Genomic DNA, 19,614 nt, shown 5'->3' on the forward strand with positions numbered 1-19,614 from the left:
GCCTGAAGTGGTCGCCCAGTTCGACCTGTCTCAGAGCCGATCCTGAGAGTGGCCATTGTTCATGATCTTCTCAAAAGATATTACTTCTATCACTATTTTTATAATTGTCGAGTGTGCATCCTAATAATTTAAAACATAACATCCTTCTTTGCTAAAAGTGTTAGGGAAGGTTGATAATTATATTTTGTTAGTTTCCGTTCGAACGGGCTGAAATGTTTTGAAGCCATTGTGGCTTGTTAGAGCTCTCTTATTTTTGGAGTCGAGCCTTGATGTTGTGCACTAGTTGGTATTGTTAGTCCGACCTCATATATGGCACTGGTTTGTCACTATTACAAATAGTTGTATTACTCGATTCTCTTCCTCTATTTGATAACACGTGGACATTCTCATGCCATGCGCAAAACAAATATCGGATGCTTTTGCAATGAGAAATTAAAAGCAAGGAGCAAATTTAGTGCATACAAAAAGTTTATGTGCAAACCATCCAAAAATTTGACTTCATCTTTCAAAAAAGATGAGATATTGCAACACATTGCCCTGATCATCATGAAAATTGAAGCAAAAAAAAATATTTTTTAAAAAAAAATCCAACATATTGTGTTCGCAGAATGGCACCTAGAAATTACTTTTTTTGCTTTGAAATAATAAAATAATTAAAATTTATATCTATAAAAATCAGTTGGTTCAAAGTTTATTTAGATTAAGACGTATGAGAATGTTGTTCGAGTCAATAGCAATTTGGTTCTTAAGATATAATAATCTGGCTCAATTCGATCTTTCTTTAATAAGTATAATTGCTGGAGGTTTGGTTCAAATAACTTCTTCAATTATATACAAAAGAAAAAAAGTAGATGGAAAAAAATTGGAAAAAACAAAAAAACAATGGGAGTATAAAAGTTGTAACACTTTGGAAAAAGGCATCCAGCAAAAAGGTATGTTTTATGGGACCAAAAAATCAACTATTTTAAAACATTTAAACCAGCTAAAATTTATAGGATAAAATTGGTTTTATTTTTATTTAAAATTTAAATCTTTTCAAATTAAAAAGACTTCAACATATTATGCATCAAAAAAAAGCAAAGGGTGTATGTTTTTCATTTTTTTTAAAAAAAAACATATATTATGCATCAGATTTCCCAAAAAGGAGATGCAACAAAAAGGACAAAAATAAAAGGGAAAATTGGCTGATCGATGCAAAGTTAAAGTGAACTTCACTTCTCCCACACCAGCAGTAAAAAAGGAAAAGTGATCTGCAATGTAAAATTACTTTTAAAAAACACTCATTCTTGGAAGTAAAAATCTGGCCTGAATACTTGCCAAATCATTAGATATCCAAAATTACAAGCCAAGGAACCAATGATAAATCCACCGGCTCGACACCATGTCCACCTCAAATGCCCTTCCAAGCCAAGAAATAGACCACGAGAATCGTCTTATAGTGCATTGTCTGTAAGTGAATGGATGAAGTGGAAACAAAGAATGATACATCCATGAACCCCCAAGAACATGCTGTTGGTATTTGGGGCTCCTCCTACTCCAACTTAGTCCCTAATCTTATGACGTTTCTAATAATAGAGGCTTGTAGACAAAGCTTTCTAGCTTGAAGCCACTTTGAAAGCTCAACTCCACCCACCATGTTCCTCCTTTCTCTTAGCAAAGCGCTGTGGTTGTTAAAAAGGAACACAAGTAATAGCCGTTAGTGAAATGACACAGCCTCGGGTCATTATCGTGAACAGAAGGGGAGGTGAAAAAACTTTGTTACTTAGAAAACAAAATAAAATCCATTTGGAGGTGCAACATTAATTTTAGGACTTGTTTGATTCACGGGATTTTTTTTTTTTTCGAAAAGTAACTATCTAAAAAGTTATTTTTAAAAAAATTATTTTTTGAAAATAAAATTTTAATATATTTAATTAATCATGAGAAAATAACTTATTATAGAATACCTTACATTTGGTTGTGCATTTATTTTTTTAAAAAAATTATATAAAATATTTATTATATCTTTAATAGGCATAAAACCATACATTTTTACTCCTAAATTTTATATAAATATTAATATTATATTAATATTAATATTAATATATTATAATATAACATAACATAAGATCATAATAATTTATTATATTAATATAAATATCAATATATTAATATAAATATTATATTAATATTAATAAAATATTATATTAATGTAAATATTAAAATAATATTAAAATATAATAAATATTATAATATTGATATTAATATTAATATTATATTTATATAAATATTAGGATAATACTAATATAATATTATATCACTGTTCCATATTTCATTCTAACCATCCATTGATATTTTAAAAAATCTTGATCATTGATCTCAAAAGGATATTTTGGAAACAAAAAGTATCGTCACTTTTCATTCCATGAAAAATGTCAAAACCTATCTCTCCTATGGGTTTTCACTTTTCATGAAATGTAGAAAGTGATTTTCTATGAGAAATTTTTTTTCTATTCTCTTTCTTTTTAAAACTCTAATTAAACAAGAGATTTCCTCTACAACTTTCTAGAAACTGCCTCTTTCTCTCTCCATTTTTCATCAACCAAACGGACCCTTCAGTAACAAAGGAAATGGTTCATCAAAATTAAAAAAAAAAATAAATAACAAAGGAAATGGCTGCCGCTTATGTGTTGGCGTTGCAATTATTCTAGAATGTGCATCCTCGGTACTTGTTTCATAATATTTAATTTTAGACTCCTTCAGAATCAAGCATGTTATAGTCACAACAACATATATTTCTTAAAGAATAGCAACCAAATCATGCACAACAACAACAAAAACAACAACAATAACAAATAGAAATTCATTGTTTTTGAGAGTAAGGAATGGATATTCACTGTTTTATATGGAGTAAAAATCTCACATATCAAAATTGGGTGTCAGGCTAGAATCATGACCTGCTGCTACCATACAACTTGCATCTCAAATTTGGATGCATGGTTGCTTTCCAATTTTCTTTTGTTATGGACATGTGTAGTATGTTGAACACAATGTTGGAAGAGAGATTTTATATTCAGCAGAGGTACATGATTCTCAATGATTCAGTTAACTCTATATCAGTGTTTGATGGTATTTGTTGTTGGGTCGCAATCCCTTGTCCTGTAGAAACTTTACTTCCTTACGCTGTTACATTAAAAAAAAAAAAATCACCATCCTACATCTTAATTCAATCCAGTTGTGATTTTCTTCGGATGAAATCCAAACTAAGGTCAAATTATTTCTCTTTTCATAGTTAAAGGGGTCATGGAACTGATCTCATGGCCTATATTTCCAATCAACCGGCTATTCTATCATCCAGAACCTCACATACACTTCTTAAAGAATTAAGATAAATAAGTAAAATGGCACAGAGATTTCCAATGGAGAAAACGAGTGTGGCCTTTGGTCCAAGTAGATGGGAAAGCTTCAAGAATACTACTCCATTATCATGAAATATTCTTGCTCACCAAACACTTAAATTAAGTCATCTTTAAGAGACTGTAACGACTCCACAGTCCACACATCTTCCCTTGTCACTACTATATATACCATCTATCCCCACCCTTTCCACACCAAAGAAAAATTGGAAAGAGAAGCAAGAGAAATGGCTGCACTAATCTCTTCTCTTCTCATTCTCTCCCTTGTTCATGTTGGTGATGCTCTGAGTGTAGATTATTATGCCGAGACTTGCCCAAATGTTGAGACGGCAGTAACAGAGGCCGTGAAGAATGCAATGGCTAATGATCGAACAGTTCCTGCAGCATTGCTTCGCATGCATTTCCATGATTGTTTCATTAGGGTCTCTCTCTCTCTCTCTCTCTCTTTCTCTCTCAATTATGTTGGCATGTAACTGCCTTTCTAACAATATGCATTTGTTATTTGTTGAAGGGTTGTGATGGTTCAGTGTTACTGAACTCGAAGGGGAATAACACCGCAGAGAAGGATGGACCTCCCAACATCTCATTGCATGCTTTCTACGTGATTGACAATGCTAAGAAAGCAGTGGAAGCAACGTGCCCAGGTGTAGTTTCATGTGCAGATATATTGGCTCTTGCTGCAAGAGATGCAGTGGTCCTGGTAAGTAAACAGTAGGTTGGAACCCAAGCAGAGTGAAATGGACCCAAGGTGGTTTTCTAGTGAGGCCAGAGTCATCCAAACCATTGCCACCTACATGAGACCAGAATCTAAGGCCTCTTGATCATGACTTATTTTACTAATAAAAGTTTCTTACCATGTCCTTGAGATAAACTATTCATCAACATGTAAATCCATTCATAACTATGATAACTTTCTTATTCCTCTACAGTCTGGGGGCCCCACATGGGAGGTTCCTAAAGGAAGACTAGATGGGAGGGTTTCCAAGGCCAGTGAGACAACTCAATTGCCAGCTCCCACCTTCAACTTCTCCCAACTGAAGCAAAGCTTCTCTCAGAGAGGCCTTTCCACAGAAGATCTAGTGGCACTCTCAGGTAGTGACAAAAAGAAACGCCAGAGTTGGAATATGTTCTATGTTCCTCATCTAACAAAAAACAATCTCCATTTGTGGAGCAACTACGAGCTCTGCTTGAGGTTTCCTCTGTTGAACCAATTTTAGACCTAGAAAAGAAACTGGATTTGCTAGCTCCAAAGGAAACCAACTGACAGCTCTCCTACAATCCATGTGATTTATATTTATAAATAACTAAATAGGACTGCCAGCACAACTCAAAAATCTCACTCCACTGATGTGGCACCTTTTTAGCTATTTTAAGATTGGTGCACACTACAAACTCTCACAATTTTCAAAAGTGCCTTTTTATTTTCCTTTAGAGCAGATTTGCAGGTCATTCCACAATTTATTATGACTAAAGCATTCTTTGTGCATGTACTGTAGGTGGACACACCCTAGGGTTCTCTCATTGCTCCTCCTTCCAGAATAGAATACACAACTTTGATGCTAGTCGTGATATCGACCCTTCGATGAATCCTTCCTTCGCAGCAAGCCTTCAAAAGGTGTGCCCTGCTCATAACAAGGTGAAAAATGCAGGATCAACCATGGACTCCACAACCACAACATTCGACAATGTCTATTACAAGCTACTCCTACAAGGGAAGAGTCTGTTCTCTTCAGACCAAGCTCTTCTAACTGATCCCAAGACCAAAGGGTTGGCTTCCATATTTGCCACCTCACAAGAAGAATTCAATGAAGCATTTGTCAACTCTATGATCAAAATGAGTGAAATAACGGGTGGACAAGAAGTGCGGTTGGACTGCAGGGTGGTTAATGCGCAAAAGTGATTAGATCGATGGTGATTATTGGGAACTTTTAAATTTTTCATTTAGGATTTATCTTTATGCCTTTGTGTGTGCATGGGGAATAAAAAGAGGTGGAAACAAAAAAAGATTTCACATTTCAAATGAACTCTGGTAAGAGACGTGTTTTGCTACTTGTCTGTAAGGGGGAAAAAATCAGTGAGTGCTAGCATAAACATTCACGAGTGGGAAGTTTAAAATCTTCCTATTGTTTTTTGCAAATTAATTAAAATTATCATCTATCTGTATTCTCTTTTTCTGTTTAGCATTAGCTTACTGTTTTCTTATGCTCACCACTTTGACATTTATAATGTCAGCAAATTCCTATAATGTTATTTGGGGCTCTTTTTTTAATGGTTGTTAATGTTGTTTGGGGCTTTGGTTTAAAACATAAGCATAGAGTTGGCCTTTTCCTAGGCATTGCATTTTCAATATAATCATGCAGGGGGTATGAAATAAAGATGCAGACTCTTTGAAGTGAAGGTGCAAACACTACTAGAATCTTTTAGATCAAATAGTCCTCTTCAATGCCATCATTACCAGCATATATGACAAATATTGCCCTGAAAGCAAAGTTATTTGGGTGTCCTTTGGATCCCCCATACCACAGCCAAACTATAGGAAACAGGTAACCAAACAGGAAAATTGATCTAGCCTTACTTGAACTTAATATGTACACAAAATGGTGATAGATTAAACTTGATATCACAATGGCTTGGCAAGTACCAACCAAGAAACCCAATTTTATGATGATAAATCTTTGTTTCCACAAATCAAATTCAAAAGATGCTATTGTGAACAAGGATACCAGGTCACAGAAAATCCTTCAACTTTTTTTGGTTATACATCAACGTTTGGGAATGTTTATGAAAAGACAGGTAAGCACTGTGAACAAAAAACAATGACAGCATTAGCAGACATGAGGTGATTGAGCTAAGAATTATCCAAAGCGAAAGATGCAGTTTCAACTTAGGAAGAAATAAATGTCATGGTATGGACAGTATGTGAAGAGCATTTCCACAAAGACCAGTCTCGATTATATTAGTTGCATCCAGAATGTAAACTGAGGAAGGAAGAATTAGCCCATCTAATTTTGGATATCCAAGACTACTTGAGGCATGGAACAAGATAACCATATAACAAAACTAATCAACTGCGAACAAAAAAAAAAAAAAAAGAAAAAGAAAAAGAAAAAAGGAAGAAGGGCCAATATGGGTAAAACCAAGTTCAACAAGGACAGAGGAAATCAGAAAGTTGAAATGCTAGCAATCATTAGAGATAGTATTTGTTTAACCATACATGAAGTGGACCAAAATTGTTGCTTAAATCTTATTCTATATGCAAACTTAACTGCATATCAGGGAAGATTATATGTACTTCATTCACAGGGGAGGAGACATTTCCTTGAAAATATATTGGATTTGGTTTCAGATCTTCCCCACGAGGAGCTCATGAAAGAACCAAGTATCTTTTAATATTTGTAAGAGTTGAGACATCAAAAATTTTAACCTCTGAGTTATAAATCCATACATTCCTAAGAACCCAAACTGCAATAATGAAAAATTCTACTAATCTATTGTGATAGAAGCCAAAAAATCATGCCAACATGCAATTTTTTCATTCTTTTTTCAATCTTTGGGAACTAATTTGGATCAGAAACAGGTCCCAAGTGATACATAAATTCCCAACACTTATTAGAAAATTCACAAAATCTAGGCACAATTAAAAAAACAAAGAGATGGAGATGAATTTATGCTCATACATGAATTTTAAGAAGCTTCCTCCTCGCCAAAAATCTCGCAATGGGCGGCGTCAAGGCGATGGTGATCGGAACCCTAACCGGAAAAAGAGCCTTGTTACAGAGGATCGCCAGGGCGAGCGCTCCGCCGCTCGATGCCGCCAGCTCCGCCGTCCTGTTCCTCTTCTTGTCCACCCCGACGGGCGGCGGAAGAGCACCGGCATCGCAGCTGTCCAACGCGACGGCGCGGTCGCTGGACGGGTGGCCGCCGGCGCCGGAGGAGGAGGTGGAGCCGGCGGAGGGGTCCTTGTTGAGGAGGCCAACCTTCTGGAAGAGGGACTCGACATCGACGTTGTTCTTGATGGCGACGTAAAGGCCGGTGATGGAGGCGCCGGAGACGGAGAAGTGGACGCCCAGCGCCACCTTCCCGTACTTCTTCATCAGCTCCCGCATCCTCCCCGTGAACGCCATCTCCGACGTTACTAGGGTTAGCGTTAGGATTTTCCTAAAGACGACGAAAGAACCGCTAGGGTTTTATTGGGGTTTTGAGTTCTTAAAGAAGTGAAGAGAAGTCGAGAGAGCTTGCGAATTATGTTACACCGCGAAGAAGTATAAGCGTCACGGGCTCCATTAAATATGGACCGTCGGATCTTTGATCGATGGATCTGATTTTTACGGATCCCCATAAAAGATTAGATCCAGGTTCTCTTCGAGTATTCGTTGTTTCCGCTAATGGATGGAGGTAAAGGACACGAAAACCTAGAAAGAGCTTCTCTCGGAAAATTAAAGAAGAGGGGAAATTCTTTGCGCACTGCAGCTGGTGCAGAAAATCCGACGTGAAGGATATCATTGTACACGATTGATCTATATAATTATTATTTTTTAATATATATTTTATATTTATAATTTTATTTTTATTTAAAAATTTTATATGATAAAAATATTTTTATTTTTTTAAAAAAAATTATAATATTTTACGATATATTATGATTTCATAATATAGTTCAAAAAATTATAATATTCTATAATATATTATGATATCCTGCATCAAATTATGACTTTCTGCATGCAGAATATCGTAATATGGCTCAAGATATCATAATAAAGAAGGGACATTTTTGTCCAATCACTTTTCAATACACATTTTTTGATTCGCAACCGAAATTAGAATAAGAATGGGAATCGGAATTGCTTGGAATCGGAATTGAAATGGTCAAATCCTCCGAAACGTTTGGTTTGTGACCGGAATCGGAATCAGAATCGGAATTGAAATAGAAATTTGAATCCATAGAGGAGAGTAGGGATTGAGTTCTATATACATTGAGCCATTCCCATTTCATCTCAGAATCGAAATCGGAATGAGACTCTTTTCAACCAAATGGTTGGAATAGGGGTGACCCATTCCAATTTCGATTTCAGGCCTCCACTCTTCCCAACCAAGCACCCCCTTAATTCTTGCAGTTTCACTTTTTCATTTAAAAATTTTAAATGATGAAAATATCCATGCTTTTTGAAAAAAATTATAATATCTTGTGGCATATTATGACTCCCATGTCAAAATTATAATTTTTTGTATGCAGGATGTCATAATATAGATATAAGATATCATAATTTCTTTCAAAGAGTAAAGATATTTTTATCATTCAAAATTTTCAAATGAAAAAATGAAATTGCAGGTATTAAATACACGTTAGAAAGCAATGGCTATATGAACCAATCACATAAAGTTATGCACTCCACATCGGATTTTCTACACCACCCGCGATGCACAAAGAATTTCTCTAAAGAAGAGAGAGGAGGAGGAAGGGCTGGTACTAAGGTTAAAATTAGATCGGATACGGATCGGATGTCAGCATATCCAAATCTATATTTATTTTGTTTGATGAATATAAATATGAATACAAATATTATTCAGATGTAAAAATTTATATCCATATTTATTTTAAATAGATACAGTTACAATTCTGACATTGAAAGTATAGATATAATTATGGATATAATTTAAATAATTAAAATTTTTGATTATAGAATCAAAAATATTAGTAAATAGATGATAAATCAAATTAATAATATATTTATATAATTATATATTTTTTTAAAAGTTAATAAGTACTGTATAAAATTTTATAAGATTATATTCAGATTTAAATATTCGGATATGGATCGAATAGCTGCTTATCAATATTCATATTTTTTTATAAATATAAATATTAATATTAATATTAATTAAATTTTTAAATTTTTATAAATTAATTTGAATATAAAAATGAATCCAAATGAATAGCACCTACGATATTTTCACCACCAGCCGATACCAATGATATCCAAGACCCAGAAGTATTTGGGTTGGGCCAGCCCGTTCATTTACAGCTCAATGATGAGTCGCTTCTCCTCGCTTCGATCAGTTTCTTCTCTCTGATTCCATCAGAGCATCTCTACTCTTCTCGAAGCTTGCTCGCATCCTTCGCTTAACGTAAACTAAGAATTCATTACCCAAATAATTTTAAAAAAAATTATTTATCAAAATAATATAACTTTTAACTTACTTATAAAAGTAATGCAAATCTATAAACATCATTTGAAATGATATTTTATAGTATCCACCTCACCACCCTCTCTGCTCCACGTAGACGATTCAAAAAAGAAAAGATTAAAGTCGTCATTTGAAATGGTATTTTTGAAAATACCATTTGAAATAATATTTTTGAAAATGCCATTTGAAATGGTGTTTCCAAAAACACCATTTTAAATGATGATTTTAATTATTTACTTTCAAAAAAAAAGAAAAAAATGATAAAAAAATAAAAAATATAATTTTAAATTTTTTAAAAAATAAAAATTTTGATTTTGATTCAAATAAAAATTACCATTTCAAATTAGTATCCCCATTTCAAATTATTTTTTTTAAAAAATATTCAAAAAAATGGATCTAAAAAAATAAAAAATACCATAAAAAAAGAAAAAAAGGGGAAAAGAATGGGAAAAAAATTATAACTCTAATCTTTAAAAAAATAAAAATTTTAATTTTAATTCAAATAAAAATCATCATTTCCAATGACAATCCCTATTTCAAATTAATTTTTTTAAAAAAATATCTCAAAAAAAGAAAAAAATACCTAAAAAAAAAACACCGTAAAAATGAGAAAAAAATAAAAATTATAAATCTAAATTTAAAAAAAAAATAAATTTAATTCAAATAAAAATCACCATTTCAAATTAGTATCCCTATTTTAAATTAATTTTTTAAAAAAAATATCCCAAAAAAATACCTCAAAAAAATTAAAAAAAATAAAAAAACATCGTAAAAAAAGGAAAAAATAGAAAAAAAATAAAAATTATAATTCTAAATTTAAAAAAAAAATAAAAATTTTAATTTTAATTTAAATAAAAAACACCATTTCAAATTTCTTTCTCCATTTCAAATTAATTTTTTAAAAAATATTCCAAAAAATACCAAAAAAATAAAAAAATACCATAAAATAGAGAAAAAATGATAAAAATGGAAAAAAAATTAAAATTAAAATTTAAATTTATAGAAAAATTAATTTGAATTGTAAAAAATCATCGTTTGAAATTACTTTCTCCTTTTCAAATTAATTTTTTAATAAAATACCTCAAAAAAGAGAAAAAATACCCTAAAAATATATAAAAAATAAAAAATACCATAAAAAAGATAAAAAATAGGAAAAAATGGGAAAAAATTAAAATTAAAATTTTAAATTTTAAAAAAATAAAAATTTTAATTTGAATTCAAAAAAATCACCATTTCAAATTACTTCCCCATTTCAAATTAATATTTTTTAATAAAATATCCCAAATAAAAAAAATACCTCAAAAATAATAAAAAAAACATCATAAAAAATAGAAAAATAGAAAAAAAATGAGAAAAAAATAAAAATTATAATTTTAAATTTTTTTAAAAAATAAAAATTTTAACTTTAATTTAAATAAAAATTACCATTTTAAATTACTATCTCCATTTCAATTTTTTTTAAAAAAATATCCCAAAGAAAGGAAAAAATACCTAAAAAAATAAAAAAAAAATTAAAAAATGCCATAAAAAAGAAAAAAATAGAAAAAAATTGGAAAAAAATAAAAAAAGTAATTTAAAATTTTAAAATTAATAAAAATTTTAATATTAATTCAAATAAAAATTATCATTTCAAATTACTATCCCAATTTCAAATTAATTTTTTTAAAAATAAATCCCATAAAAAGAAAAAAATATCTCAAAAAATAAAAAAATTAAAAAATGCTATAGAAAAAGGAGAAAAATGGGGAAAAAATAAAAATTATAATTTAAAATTTTAAAAAGAATAAAAATTTTATTTTTAATTCAAATAAAAATCACCTTTTCAAATTACTATCTCCATATCAAATTTATTTTTTTTGAAAAAATATCTCAAAAAAAACCTAAAAAAAAAATTAAGAAACAACGTAGAAAGTGGCATTTTTAAAAATGCCATCTCCCATGGCGTTTTACCTGGTTAAGACCCAAAAAAAAAGAAAAAAGCAGAACCAAACTCATCTTGGCGGTGAGCTCCGGCGTCTTCCTTCTCTCTGGCGACACGACGATGAGCTCCCTGTTCTCTCTTTCCTCTTCCTCTCTCTCTCCCTCTTCTCTCCTTTTCCTTGGTCCGCCAATGACAGTCGGCCGGCAGCGGACCCATGCGCCCCCCAATGTCATTGGCCTGTCGGTGGGCCGGCGGCGGCTGCCCTGCCCCTCCACTTCCCTTGGCCGGCCGCCCCATCCTCTTGCTCGGTCGCCCCTCCCCGCGCCCTTCCCCCTTGCTCGGCCGGCGACGGCCGATCGACGGCATGTCGGTGGCTGCCCCCCAGCGGTGGCCCCGCACGCCACCCCCCTCCACATCCTTGGCCCGATGGCGGGCAGGCGGCGGCCGTCCCCCTTCGTTGGCCCTCCCTTATCGTCTGCAGACGGCGGCCAGCTGGTGGCATCCCCCCGACGACGGGATCCCGACAGCGGCCCTATGGCGGCGGACCCTAGCGGTGGCCCCGCACGGCCCTGTGGCGACCTGCGGCTACCCTGCATCGGCCCCGCGCAGCTCTGCTGCGGCCGACCGATGGCAGCCCTGAGGTGGCCCCCAACGGTGGCTGACCGGCAGTGGCCCCCCGGCGATGGCCCCGTGCGGCCCTGTCGCGGTCGATCGGCGACTACCCCATGGCGGCAGCCCCGCACGGCCCTACGACGGTCGACCAGTGGCAGCCTTGCGCCCCCCCACATCCTTGGCCCGTTGGAGTCGCCGCAGTCGCCGCGCCCCCCCACCCCCTTTTTCTTGGCCCGGCACGGCTCTGCGGTGGCTGGTCGGCAACGGCCCTGCAGCGGTCGACCGACGGTGGCCCCCCGATGGCGGCCCCGTGTGCCCCCCACCTCCTATTTCATTTTTTTATTTTTTTTTTGTCTTATTATTTTTTATTTTTTATTTTTGTCTCATTAGATTCAGATTTGATTTAAAATTTGATTCGACCCTAATTTAAGAATTTTACAATATGTTGCATTTCGTGGAACCGTAGATCCGTCAGTTGACCAATGTAGGATATTCTACGGTATCCGTATAAAATATATATTTGATTATATATTTTTGTACGGACACCATAAAATATATATATTGATTAATTGATTGTCCAGTTTGGACAATTTGGGGATTGTATTTAATTATGTAGGTAATTACATTATTCGAACGATATGCAGAGGGTTCGAGAGAAATTTCGGACAGTATTTTTCTTTAGTTCTCCTCACTCATTTTTAACCGTGTGGGAAGAACTAAGGAGAAATACTGTCGAAATTTCTTTCGATCTCTATTGCGTATCGTTTGATTAATATAATTAACCTATAGAATTAATGCAATTCTTGAATGGGATAGGACCTATCTGTATCTATTTGTTGATGATACGCTGCATTTATCATGTAAATCTTTGGAAACGATAAAATAATTACTAATACTAAATTTTTTGATTTTGATTTTGTCATAGATTTCTCTGAGAAAATGGCCAGTACTCGGGTTCGTGTACTATTATATTATGATGGCATGATACAGAATGACGAAATTGATGGGCAGTACAGTTATCCTGCAAATTGGATGATTAGAGTATCTTCATCATTATCACGTCAAGAGTTATTGGATCATTTATACATCAATATTTCTGTAGACAAAGAGAAATATGAAATAAAATTGAAATGGAGATCTCCTAATCTGTCGGGGCAATTAATGCAAAGCAAGTATATCTTAGTTCCAATTGATAACGATGAAGATATCGAAAAAATACTGACTTTTTCTTGAAAATATTAAGAATATCGATTTTTAGAATTATATATTGAAAAAAAAGATGTACCGAGCTTTAGATACTATAGTCGGCTTTTAACCCATGCGGACAATACTGTTGGGCCTTCCTCGTCTTTCGTAACTTTTATGATGCAAACCGACAATGTTGAGGTCATATTTGCAGAATAACATTCTACTACTGCCGGCCCTAGTTGTCCAATTATTCAAAATTCTATGGTGACTTCTCCTGTGTCTTCTGATATGGAATAAATTCTAATAATCTAGGCTTTGAGTCAGATGAAAGTGGAGATGAAGATTATTGGATGGATGAAGACAGTAGCAGTCAAGATGATGATAGTGAAGATGAGGATGATGATGAAGATGTTCAGCTTAATATTAATGTGGAAGAACCTCAATCTCGTTTGCACGAATTCTCATAATTTTTTAATAATATAAATTTAGATGATGGTGGTTGTGTTAGTGCTGGTCGAAGATTGAACTTTGACTATTAATTTTGGGACTCCTCGATGACTGAATTTTTTAAAAATCTAATATTTGAGAGTAAAGATTATGTAAGGAGAGCTATTGATCTTTATCACATTGTGAAGCATCGGACATACAATGTAGTTCAGTCATATTCAAAGTTATGGTCCGTACGATGCGCATCATCAGATAATGTTCAAAATTGTAAATGGAGGCTTCATGCTGTAATGTTGAAAAAATATGGATACTTTCAAATCACAAGATATGAGGATCCTCACACTTATTTATTTACGGAGTTGAGTTGAGACCATAAACATGTTAGTGGAAGGATGATTGGCACACTAATTCGACATATTGTTAAAAAAGATCTCGGTGTTAGAGTTGAAGCTATTGTGGCAACCGTTAATGATCAATTTCAATATACAGTGTCATACAGGAAAGCATGGTATGAAAAGTAGAAGACATCCAGGTATAGAAATAGAATATGCTTAATTTCTGACAGACATCCAGGTATATTAAATGCCATCACAGATGAGTCTATTGGATGGAGTCCGCCACGTGCGTATCATCGATACTGCTTAAGACATATCTGCAGTAATTTTAACATTTATTTTAAAAATGTGCAGCTGAAAAGAGCAGTATGGCAAGCAGGAAGCACTCATCAAGTTTGCAAGTTTAACTTTATCATGGGTAGGATCAGAACAGTGAATGAAGAGGCTTAGAGCTGGTTGTTTGAGTTAGAAAAGGAGAAGTGGATATTGGCATATGATGACGGCCTGTGCTATAGTGTCTTAACTACAAATTTGTCGGAGATTTTTAACAGTATTTTACGAGGAGTTAGAAATGTGCCAATTACAACTTATGTTCAAATGATATTTTATTATCTTGTGAAATACTTTAATACGAGGTATGCCCAAGCTTTGAGATATGTACAGAAAAATCCAAATAATCTTGTTACTTCTCATGTTGCAATTAAGATTGCTGAAGATCAAGTTAAAGCTAACCAGCACTGAGTAACAACATTCAACCTTCAAAGAGGCATATATGAAGTGTTTACGAGGAGAGCAAGCGCAGGGTTATGAGGTGGAGAAAATTCTCATACTGTTACTTTAACTAAAAAAAATATTCTTGTGGAAGTGGAGCATGTACAAATATCCATGTTCACACGTTTTAGCTGTGTGCCAAGAAATTGCTATACATTTTCGTGGGTTTGTGAATGATGCATATACAATTACAGCATATATGAATGCTTAGAGTGACGAGTTTAATCCATTACCACATGAAGATTATTGGATGCATACATGTATGTTCAAATATATTTCTAATCATCATCGTTTAAGACCCAAGCAGAAAGGTAGGCCAAAGTCAACAAGACTGCGAAATGAAATGGATGATAGACAAATAAGAAGTAAGAATCACTGTGATATTTGTAAGGAATAGGGTCATGATCGTCGTCGCTGTCCTAGGATACTTCAACACACTTTAACTTCAAGCAGTGGAAGAAATTAAAGGCTCTGAAGATGTATTTTTAATATTACTTTATGTATTTATGTGGGATGTTGTTTTATGTATTTATGTGGGATTATAATTTTAATATTATTTTCTATCCGAAGATGAACTGTATTGTATGTTTTAGTTGTATTATATGACAATATTATGTTTAAAATATATTTCTCATAAAATGAATGGCTATCATATTTTTCATGCTCTAATACACTTGGGATAATATCATTATTTTAGATTCATTAGCATGCTATGGCTTACGATCCGTGATATCCAGGCCCTTGAGACATGAGTATTCTTACATTACAGGAGCACCATCGGTCACAGACTATTTTAGATGGCGGCGTAAGCATTCCAATCCTACTCTTATTATTAATATTTTTTTAAAATCATATACATCATCTAATATTATATCTTATTGCAGGAGCCCAGACATCTTAGACTACGACGATCCGATGATGACTTCTGGAGGACAGAGCATATCCCACTTAGAGTGGTGGATTATTTACGATATCTTGGATTCTATAGAGTGTATCGGATTGATCGCATACAGATGGACATTGGTCTTATTACTGCCTTGCTTGAGAGATGGCGTCCAGAGACACACACGTTTCATCTTTCATTCAGTGAGGCGACCATCACGTTACAGGATGTTAGCATTCTTACCATACTATCGATTGATGGCGATCTAGTTACCGGAGTTGATCCCACACTTACCATTTCAGAGTGGTAGGCTTTATGCTTACGATTGCTAAAATTTGAGCCTGACATCCAGTTTTTTGATCATTCATGACTTAGGATAGAGTGTTTGGATGATCGTTATCGATATTTTCACATTAGGGATGATGCACCAGAGGAGATGGTGCAGCAGTATGTCAGAGGTCAGGTGCTGCGATTACTTGGTGGTGTTCTATTACCTGATACTTCATCGAACAAGATGAAGTTGATGTTTTTGCTATTATTGAAAGATTTAGAGTTCGTTCGTAGGCTTAGTTGGGGCAGTGCAGTACTAGCTTGCCTGCACAGGGCTATGTATCGGGATTCTTATGCTGATCAGAGCAAGATTGATGGTTATCTTGTATTACTATAGATATGTGAATTAAAAATTTATATTTTTAATATTTTTAAAAATTTAATATTGTAGCTCTGATTTGATATATTAGGTATAATTTTTTTAAAATTTACAGATTTGGACATAGGAGAGCATACCGACTATTAGTCCATTACGGCGACAGTTGCTCGAGATGCCACCAGAGCAGTATGACCATGATATTCCATTCAGACTAAACAGACCATTGGGATGTAGGTATAAAAATATTGCTTCGTTTACTTAAAATTTAGTATTGTTTTAAATCTGAAAAAAATTATTTAACATGAGTAGATTGTCAAGCAGATGGAATGTTGCATTCAACGTTCATCATATATCGACGAGAGTGATAATGGTTTATAGGTGCCAGCTGGATACATTAGTTGATACACATAGATGGATAAATTTTATTTATTTATAAATATTATTTTACAGTATTCATAATCTATTAAAATTTTAGCTTACTAATTTTTTTTATTTTAACTATGTCAGTTTTTGTGGAAGTCATATACACATAAGATATTGACTATATTGCCGTAGATATGTACAGTTGGACATGACACATGGACTGCTAGAGTGCCACTTATTTGTTTTGATGTGGTAGAGTGGCATCTTTTCGATCGTATCATGTGATAGTTTAGTCAGATTCAGAGCATCCCAGAGCAGTTTGATATCAGCCAGAAACTTCATTGTATTGGTCGATAAGAGAGAGCTCATATTAACTGACGTATCAGACATGCAGAGTACATCGATATTTGGAATGCACGTCGAGATCACATTGTTCATGGTGATCCCATTTTGAGAGGCCGTTCATATACCGAGGACTACATGGCTTAATTTTTTTGCATAACAATGCGAGTCATTAGACAACCTCAGTATGCAGTTCTAGGATACGAGAGTGAGAGTTCTGTTGTGCTTCTTTTGATAAGACCATGAAAATTATATTTTATATCAATATCTTTACTTCTAATAAGTAAGATTGAAAAATAGTTTATGTTGTTTGTGTTATATTTTTATTTTATATTTTATAGTATATTATTAATTTTATTTTTATTATGTAGATTGATTCTATGTCGGGTCTTGTGTTGGACGCTCGTCTTCAAAAATATTTGTGGTGATTGGTGTTGACTCATATAGCTGTGTGCCTTGGTATGGAGCACCCGATGCACCAGATTGAGATATACGCCATCACCAAATGTTTCACATGTGCCATCACTGTATATTCCGCAGATGTCATCACTACATGCTGCACAGATGCCACCACCTTTTGATCCACAGATGGCAGCACCTTTTTCTTCCTACATCCCCCAGATGACATCATCGGGTACCAGTTGTTCACATGAGTATGATATTTTCTTTTCAGACACATCCGTGTATCCAGATGAGAGGGTTGAGGGGGTTGCTCAGTCCGTAGATGATCCATCAGCATCAGTTATTCCTGAGCAGTATGACCAGCAGACCTCCACTGATATAGGAGAGGAGCCATCACAGCAGATATAGGAGCAGGAGCAGCCGTTGAGGACCTTCCTGAGAAGGTCCAAGCGACCACGGGTACCACGACGTCCTTATGGGACTTAGTATTTTTTAGATTTGTACTTAGTATTTTTAAAATTTTTATTGTACTATTTTTTGTACACTTGATATTTTTATTCTATTTTATATTATTAATTATTAATTTTATTTTATATTATTTAATTTTAAGTGATCGGATATTATGCTTTATGGATATGGATACACATAGTCTCATGTGTCTTAGAATATTAGGGGAGAAAAAGTTATGCTAAAAGGACTATAGAAATTATAATGTAAATAATAATAATATATCGGATAATTTAATTATATTTCTTGAAATATCTAAAAATAAGTTAAATCAGACAAGTCAGTGGGGAACCAGCAAAGTTCAAACCGATTTTTTAATAAATAAGATGAATCGGACAGCACTGGCACATCTCGATCTGGTACGGGTACGAACAACTACGTACGGTGCAGTATAGACTGGTATAGGTCGGTAAGGCTCTAGTACATTATGGTGCTTTTACCAACCGCTCGGTGCGATGCGGTTTGGACTGCTATAAGTCGGTACGGAGATGATACGGATTGGTTTTTTATTTTTATTTTTTTTAAAATTTATTTGAATTAAAATTTTTATTTTATTTTTTTTTGAATTAAAATTTATTTTAATTAAATTTAAAATTTTTATTTTTTCTAAAATTTAGAATTATAATTTTTATTTTTTATTTTTTTTAAATTTAAAATTTATATTTTTTTTATTTTTTGATATTTAAGCTCATTTTTGAAAATATCATTTCAAGTGATCGGATATTATGCTTTGTGGACATGGATACACATAGTCTCATGTATCTCATGTGTCTCAGAATTAAAATTTTTATTTTTTTTTAAATTTAAAATTATAATTATAATTTTTTATTTTTTTTATCATATTTTTATTTTATTTATTTTTTTTAAGATATTTTTTTTTGGGGTATTTTATTAAAAAAATTAATTTGAAATGGAGAAAATAATTTGAAACGATGATTTTTTTGAAATTCAAATTCAAATTTTTATTTTTTATAATTTAAAATTATAATTTTTTTATTTTTTTTTTATTTTTTTCTATTTTTATGATATTTTTTAGGAATTTTTTTTCTTTTTTTGGAATATTTTTAAAAAAAATTAACTTGAAATGGAGAAATAATTTGAAATGATATTTTTTATTTGAATTAAAATTAAATTTTTATTTTTTTAAAATTTATAATTATAATTTTATTTTTTTTAGTTTTTTATGATATTTTTTATTTTTTTATTTTTTTGGAGGTATTTTTTTCTTTTTTAAAAATATTTTTTTAAAAAAATTAATTTGAAATGGGTATACTAATTTAAAATGGTGATTTTTATTTGAATTAAAATTATTTTTTTTTAAATTTAAAATTATAATTTTTATTTTTTATTTATTTTTTTCAGTTTTTTTTCTTTTTTATGGTGTTTTTTATTTTTTTTATTTTTTTGGGATATTTTTTTAAAAAAATTAATTTGAAATAGAGATTGTAATTAAAAATGATGATTTTTATTTGAATTAAAATTAAAATTTTTATTTTCTTAAAATTTAGAATTATAATTGTTATTTTTTTCTATTTTTTTATGATGTATTTTATTTTTTATTTTTTTAGATTTTTTTAAAATATTTTTTTAAAAAAATAATTTGAAATGGGAAT

General features: G+C 33.0%; 2 protein-coding genes across 3 annotated transcripts; one reads left to right on the top strand and one right to left on the bottom strand.

The window, feature by feature from the left end:
• Window positions 1-1,267: 1,267 nt before the first annotated feature.
• On the bottom strand, window positions 1,268-7,593 carry LOC140854387 (uncharacterized). Of its 2 annotated transcripts, none has more exons than XM_073250333.1 (2): window positions 7,073-7,593; window positions 1,268-1,661 (listed from the first exon to the last, which is right to left on the bottom strand). In XM_073250333.1, the coding sequence occupies exons 1-2, from the start codon at window positions 7,517-7,519 to the stop codon at window positions 1,620-1,622; spliced, it is 489 nt and encodes a 162-aa protein (XP_073106434.1). In that variant the 5' UTR covers window positions 7,520-7,593; the 3' UTR covers window positions 1,268-1,619. The 2 variants fall into 2 exon arrangements, with proteins under 2 accessions (XP_073106434.1, XP_073106435.1); XM_073250334.1 differs by lacking the exon at window positions 1,268-1,661 and adding an exon at window positions 5,345-6,195.
• Window positions 3,581-5,379, top strand: LOC105059657 (peroxidase 64). The gene is made up of 4 exons (XM_010943037.3): window positions 3,581-3,817; window positions 3,907-4,095; window positions 4,325-4,487; window positions 4,892-5,379. The coding sequence occupies exons 1-4, from the start codon at window positions 3,623-3,625 to the stop codon at window positions 5,293-5,295; spliced, it is 951 nt and encodes a 316-aa protein (XP_010941339.1). The 5' UTR covers window positions 3,581-3,622; the 3' UTR covers window positions 5,296-5,379.
• Window positions 7,594-19,614: the final 12,021 nt, after the last annotated feature.

This window comes from Elaeis guineensis, chromosome 16 (assembly GCF_000442705.2).
Source record: "Elaeis guineensis isolate ETL-2024a chromosome 16, EG11, whole genome shotgun sequence".
NCBI lineage: Eukaryota > Viridiplantae > Streptophyta > Magnoliopsida > Arecales > Arecaceae > Elaeis > Elaeis guineensis.

Coding starts and splice junctions, on each gene's coding strand:
- LOC140854387 (XM_073250333.1), bottom strand. CDS start 7,519: ATGGCGTTCACGGGGAGGATGCGGGAGCTGATGAAGAAGTACGGGAAG. Junction 1,662..7,072: donor GGAAGCTTCTTAAAATTCAT/GTATGAGCATAA, acceptor TAACAACCACAG/CGCTTTGCTAAGAGAAAGGA.
- LOC105059657 (XM_010943037.3), top strand. CDS start 3,623: ATGGCTGCACTAATCTCTTCTCTTCTCATTCTCTCCCTTGTTCATGTT. Junction 4,096..4,324: donor CAAGAGATGCAGTGGTCCTG/GTAAGTAAACAG, acceptor ATTCCTCTACAG/TCTGGGGGCCCCACATGGGA. Junction 4,488..4,891: donor AGATCTAGTGGCACTCTCAG/GTAGTGACAAAA, acceptor CATGTACTGTAG/GTGGACACACCCTAGGGTTC.